Genomic DNA, 6,355 nt, shown 5'->3' on the forward strand with positions numbered 1-6,355 from the left:
GGGTGCGTCTGGGGACAGCTAGGTGGATTGATTAGCAGATCAATGCAAGAGCCAAGGTGTGTGACGCTGGCAGACCAGGTGGCAGCTCCCTGATCACTGGCGAATGCACGGCTGGCACCCAGGCTGGCTCACCTGGCATTAGCTGTGTTAAAATAGATGCTACATTCAGGGCTGGCTCTAGGTTTTTTTGCCCCCCCCAAGCAAAAAAAATTTTGGCTGCCCCACACCCCAGCCCTGGGGTCTCACCCCCCCCACCAGTGCCCTCCCCCACCCGCACCCCCTGCCGCCCCAGCCCTCGGCTCTCTCTCCCCCATTTGCACCCCCTGCCACCCCAGCCCTGGGCTCCCCCCCACCAGTGCTGACTCCGCCCGCTCCCCCCTTGCCTCCAGCCGGTCCGGCGTTGGCAGGGTTGGGGTAAGCAGCAGGGCTCCTGGCCGCGCCTCAGCCCAGGGTCCCTCCAGCCAGGGCTCCCGCCTCCAGGACTGGCCAGGACCCGGGAGGGCAGAACCGGGGGACTGCCCGGCAGAGGGCTTAGGAGCCGGGGCAGGGTAGCCCCAGATGGAGTGGAGCCCTGGAGAGCGGGACACAGGCCCCACCCAGCAGCGCCCTGCCCTCTATGGCCCTGCTGCTGCTGCTGCTTCTGGCCACCCTGCCGCAGTCCCTGGGCAGCTCAGGCCGCTTCGCCCAGCCCCGGCTGAGGCACTGGGGGGTGGCCACCCTGTGGCACCTGCAGGCAGCTCTGTGTGCCCCATGGGGCAGCCCCCAGCCCAAGGGTTCCCCACTCGGAGCCTGCCTGGCCCAGCCACAAGGTGCAGGCGCTGCTCCCCCACAGCGCGAACCGCAGCGGCCCCAGGGCGCCCCCTGCACACAACGTGCTGCTGTTGCCAGGGCCGGCTCTAGGCTTTTGCCGCCCCAAGCAAAACAAAAAAAAAGATGGCTGGAATGCCGCCCCTGAAAATGTGCCGCCACAAGCACCTGCTTGGTTTACTGGTGCCTAGAGCCGGTCCTGGCTACATTTCTAAGGCTGCGTTCAGTGTTTGGTCTTTATGAAACACTTGGGAGCTGCTGCCAGCATTCATCTCACGCACACCGGCTGCATCCTGCGTTATGTCCCAGTGTTTGCTCTGTAACTACAGATGTGTCTGCTACGAAACTGGACAGCCCCCCAGACAGGAGAGAAGCAACACCAAGCGTGAGCTGCTCGTTCACCACGAGATGCATGAGCTCGTGCCCAGCAAAAGAAGACCCGTAGATCCCTGAGAAATCATCGTGGGACACCAGTGGACGGACGACATGGTTGATTTTTTTCCCCACCACTATGAAGAGGGACCTGCACAGACGCTTGGCCCATCAGTGTTCAAGCCCTGCGGGAAGGGCATAAAAATCCCCGTCAAGAAGAAATTGTCGTCACTTTGCTGCTGGAGAGGGCCAGGGATCTCCAGGCTGCTTAGCCGGGGTTAGCGCTAAAGGGCGTACAGAGCTGACGCATTACAGCTGTGTCTGTTACTGTCTGGAACCACAGACAAACTCGTATGTGTGTACTTGTTACCCACTTTAACCTGCAAATAACTCACTAGTTCCCTTTCCCTCGTTAATAAGCCTTTAGTTAGTTAATTACAGGGTTAGCTGCAGGTGTTGGTTTGGGGTGAGGTCTGCAGTGCACTCGACCTCGCGCCAGTGACTGGCACTGGATCTTGTGTGATTTTTGGTGCAATGGACCAGCTCTCACAAAGGGGTGTCGGGATACCCCAGGGCGTCCCAGGGGCCAGCCTGGGCTCTCCCCACGGTAAGGTATGAAGAGTTCATACGTGATCGGTGAAATCGAGTTCTAGGACCCATCAGCAGTTTGGGGCTTGTGCCATCTGTCCTGAGACTGGTGCCCCAAAGCCCTCACATTACCCCCTTGCCCCCCTGTCCCAGCCCCAGGGGCCGAGCTCACGCAGCCTGTCCCAGTGGAGCTGTTCTGCTCAGTGTCAGTAATATACTATGAGAAGCCAGGACTCCCAGGGGAGCCCCCGAACTCCCACCCACTCTCCCGGGTCCGGCTCACCGCTGGAACGGCACCTCCTCCTGACCATCCCAGGGATTAACTCCGTGAGGCTGACAGCCCCTTCCTGTAGTCACACATCTCTTGCTGCTGCAGCCTCTCCATGCTTTAGCCCCCCAGCCAGGTCCCTCAGCACTGCCACCTTCCATGCAGAGTCCTTCCAAATCTCTTCTGTTGGAGGGGCATCGGGCCAGCCTCACACCCAGTACCTTGAGCCAGTAACTCCTGCAGCAACACAGCTCACTGCCCCACCGCTGCCCCTTACTCACTAGCAGTAAGGAAACCCAGGCCCACTCACTGCTCCAGGCTCCAGGCCAAGGACTCTACAACATGCAGCCAAGGTCTAACTTAGAGAATTTTTTCACTTCAAGGTCCCAGAAACAAAGGCAAGGTTTTCATCTCGAGGCCAAAAGACCAAAACATCAAGACACTTGATCATGGCCTTGGATAGACCAAGAGACTACCGACACTTGACCAGAGCTCAAAGAGCCGAGTCCCCAACCTTCCTGCAGCCCATATGATCTCTTCTCCATCCAACCAGGCCAGACCCCCAGGGTTCCCTCCTGCCCTCTCTACTACACAGAGGGTGACCACCAACTTTCTCCCAGCAGCCTTTGCTGCTGCCAGCTCCCTGGGTTTAGACTAGCCCCACCCACTCCTGCTCAGATGTGCCTCCCCCTAATTAGGGCTTTTCCTTCCACTCAGAATTGCCCCAGTTTGTTCCCTGGCCCACCTCTGTGCTCTCACAGCTGGCATGAGCACACCCCATCACATCGGCCTTCTATGTAATCCGGGGAGGTGGGAAACCCACCTGAGCGTCTCTGCTCTAAACCAAAGCCCTGGAACCAGGTTTCACACAGCCCCCATGCCATGGCCAGGCCACTGGATGCCAAGGGTGCGTCTTTCCCGATCTCCCTGCCCCCCGAAGCTGAGCTAGCACTGAACTCTAGGGGAGGGCTCGTGGCTGAGATCCCTGAGCAGCCTGGCAGTCAGGGGTTTAGAGGCCCCTTGCCAGTCCCATCCCGAATGCCCTACTGCCAGGCTCCTGGGCCAATCGCCCTCCTGGCTTATGTACCGGCCCCTTCTGCCCCATCTCAGCTTGGCACCAGTCAGTCTAATATTTTCCCAGCTAGGCTGATGCCCAGGGGAGGTTATTAGTGGAGCTAACAAGCTCCCTTCTCCCCTCTGCCCCTGACAGATGCTAACGAGCCACGCTGTCTTAATCAGCCCCTGGTGGGTACTGAGGCAGATCTAATTGGCAGACCCATTCCCACCAGGACCCCAAAGCCCCGGGGGACCCTCTCAGAGGTTGTTAATGCCAGGAAAGTTTGCTCTGCCTGGGAGCCCACGAGATGCATGTGAAGGCCCTATATCAGACCCACGGCTCCACTGCGGAGCAAGGGGGCCAGTCATGGCGCAGTCCCAGGCTGGGCCAGCCCCATAGGGCTGCTGGGCCCGGGGTTAGTCACACTGGGGCACAGAGAGGGACCGGAGCAGCCGGTGCCCCCTGGGCCTCTTTGACTCTCTCAGGTCTGGGAAACAAACCCAGCCGCTGGAGAAAGGGGCTGAAATTCTGCTGCCACTGGGGGCAGGGCACGGTGCCTCCACTGCCTCTGGAGACCCTTCGGTCCAGGGGTTTCAGAGCAAGGCTTGAACCAGGCCCATAAGAAGCTGGAGAGACTGGCCGGTGCCCTCTTGTGAGGGCAGCTTGTCCCTTGTCTGCTACCGCAGAGCGTTGGCGCCTTCCCCTGACTTCGCTGGCACTCTCCGAGAGAAGCCCCGGGGACTGATCCAGGCGGGCGGTTCCCTGGCATGCTGGGGTTGGCTGTATCGTGGCAGCCCCATCCAGGAACCCAACACCCGGCCTTGGCTGACGCTTTATCATACCGAGCTCTCCTCAGCAGCTGCTGCCCACCAGCCCCCTCCCCACGACTGTCTCTCTTCTGCCCACTCAGCCAAGGTCGTCGTCCCCAGAACCGGATGCAGATGAACGCTTGACGAGCCAGGATGCAATCCTGGGGGATGGCTGCCCCCTTCCCCTGGGACAGGCCTCAGTTTGGTTCCCATCCAGGACACCTTTAGTAAGGCAAGGGAAAATCTGTGAGGGGTTCAGGACCAGCTCCACAGGGCAGGATTTGAGGGCCCAGCACCTACAAGACATGGATTCACTGGGCAAAGGACACCAAAAGCACCCGGGGTTTCTAGTTGGGCCCCTCTGGCATAGGACGTGGGCGCTCTGCTGTGCTCGAGAGAGAGCTGGGTCCACCCACTCAACGGCAGGAGCCGCCGGGTCTATGCGCTGAGAGCGGATGTGCACAGGGGTTGGTCAGAGAAGACGAGAGGGATTCAGATACCCCCAGAGGGGGCTCGCTGGGGTCCTGTAATCACCGACACGGCGGGTGGGAAGGGACCTTGCGTGGTATCTAGTCCATCCCCTGCGCTGAGGCAGGGCCAAGTGACCCTAGACTACCCCTGATGTTGGCTTGTCCAACCCTCTCTGCCACGCGACCCTCCCGTTAATCTAGCCATGACTCCCGCCCAGCCTGGGATGGTTGGATGGAGGAGCAGCCCAAGGGGTTCAGATGCTCAGAGGGGCGGGCTAAAGGGGTTCACACGGGGATGGGTGGAGAGGTATCTGGGGGGACAGAGATGGGGGACATCATGTGACAGCTGATTGGCGATGGGGCCTTCCCCCTGCCTGCCCGGGTTCTATAGGATCCGACCCAGGGGGTTTCACCTATCAGTAGCCAACGGGGCAGGCGGCCCCGCACTGTGGCAACTGGCGTTAACTGGCCAAGGACCCAACCCCTCCCTCCAGCATACAGAGGTGCGGGGTTGCTGCGGGGTGTGGGAAGACAGGAGAGGACACAGAAATAGACCACACCCCTCGCAAGCCAAGCCCCGCCCCTACAGCGCATAAACCCGCTCCAAAATGCTGTCAAACAAACTCAGCCGTAAGACTCCCTTGTTCTGTCATTGTTGTATTGTTAGCAATGTGCGCAACTGACAGAATGCAGCCGTGGAGTGGTCCTATGATAAAATGCAGCAGGGCGGGGAGGGGCAGAGCTGCCTGGTATTGGGGGAGCCGAACCCCCAGTTCATTGGGGGCTCCCCATTTCTGTGGCAGCTCTGAATCATCCCAGCTGCAAACTGAGCATTGGTAACAAAACACATCACTGCAGAACAGCCGGAATGGCCCAACGTGGGAATGTGAAGAAGGGGCCGGCTCCCACCTGCACCGAACATGGCCTGGCACCCGGACGGGGCTGGGCAGCCGTCCCCACCTCCTCAGCACTGAGCTGAGGGTTGGTCCCTTCCCCAGCAGGGCACCAGCTGTGAGAAAGGGGGTTTGGATATCACCCCCAAGATGTTCCCCTGTCTGTGAGTGGGCAGCACAGGCGAACCGCCCAGGGGATTTAGGAGTGGCGTTCCCGCACATCTCAGCCTATGGGCCCGAACGCAGGGTCTTCTGCGGGGTCACCGGCCAGGTGACACTCCCTGGTAGTGCCAGCGATCAAGGCAGGTGGTTTTGGGCGGAGCGTCCAGGGTTGCATCCCTGGAGGGGGGCGGTACTGGGGGTTGGAACTGAGACACGGGCTTGGGCGGGAATCCCATGGTCTGCGGGACTCCAGCGGCCATGGTGTGAGCGCCACAGGACACCAGGCTCGGACACCCCCCATGGGGGAAGGGATGGGGGTCAGGGGCTGCTCGAGGGGGCTCTGGGCTGAGATCAGCGTACATGGGAGCCGGGAGCAACGGCCACAAAATCAAGAGTGGGGGGCAGGCTAGCAGAGCGAGCGGCAGGGGAGGGGGCAGGGCAGCAGTTTGCATTGGAGGCGGATGCCAGGGGAGGGACCCCCCACCTGCCAGGGGAGGGACCCCCCCCGCCGGCTACACCAGACCTTTGCCCTTCATGCGCTCCAGCAGCACGGAGACCAGGCGTTCCAGCTTGAGAGCGGCCTGGCGCCCGGCCTCTAGCACCTCGGCATGGTTGGCCTTCTCCCGGGTCCCGTACTCCAGCACCGACTTGTTGGTGATCAGAGAGAAGCCGAAGACGCGCAGGCCGCAGTGCCGGGCCACAAGCACCTCTGGCACCGTGCTCATCCCTGGAGGCAGAGCCTGCGTCAGCCTGCAGGAGGCGACAGAGAGCCGGCGACACCCAGCCCCCGCCCCACAGCAGCTCGCTCTTCCCGTTCCCTCCTATGCTCCGTTCGTCCCTTCCCCTCCTCCCTCCTTCCTTCCCCTCCATCTCTTCCTTCCTTCCCTCCCTCCCCGTTCCCTCCTCTGCCCCGTTCCTTCCTTCCTTCC

General features: G+C 61.1%; 1 protein-coding gene across 1 annotated transcript in view; it reads right to left on the minus strand.

Annotated features, from left to right (window-relative positions):
• Positions 1 to 5,024: 5,024 nt before the first annotated feature.
• Positions 5,025 to 6,355, minus strand: part of PNP (purine nucleoside phosphorylase) — a 12,589-nt gene continuing 11,258 nt past the window's right edge. Inside the window, 1 exon segment of the mRNA XM_026659229.2 lies at positions 5,025 to 6,233. Coding sequence (XP_026515014.1) covers positions 5,939 to 6,233 — 295 coding nt within the window. The 3' untranslated portion in view covers positions 5,025 to 5,938.

Source organism: Terrapene carolina, unplaced genomic scaffold, assembly GCF_002925995.2.
Source record: "Terrapene carolina triunguis isolate 2854851 unplaced genomic scaffold, T_m_triunguis-2.0 Scaffold612, whole genome shotgun sequence".
Classification (NCBI taxonomy): Eukaryota; Metazoa; Chordata; order Testudines; family Emydidae; genus Terrapene; species Terrapene triunguis.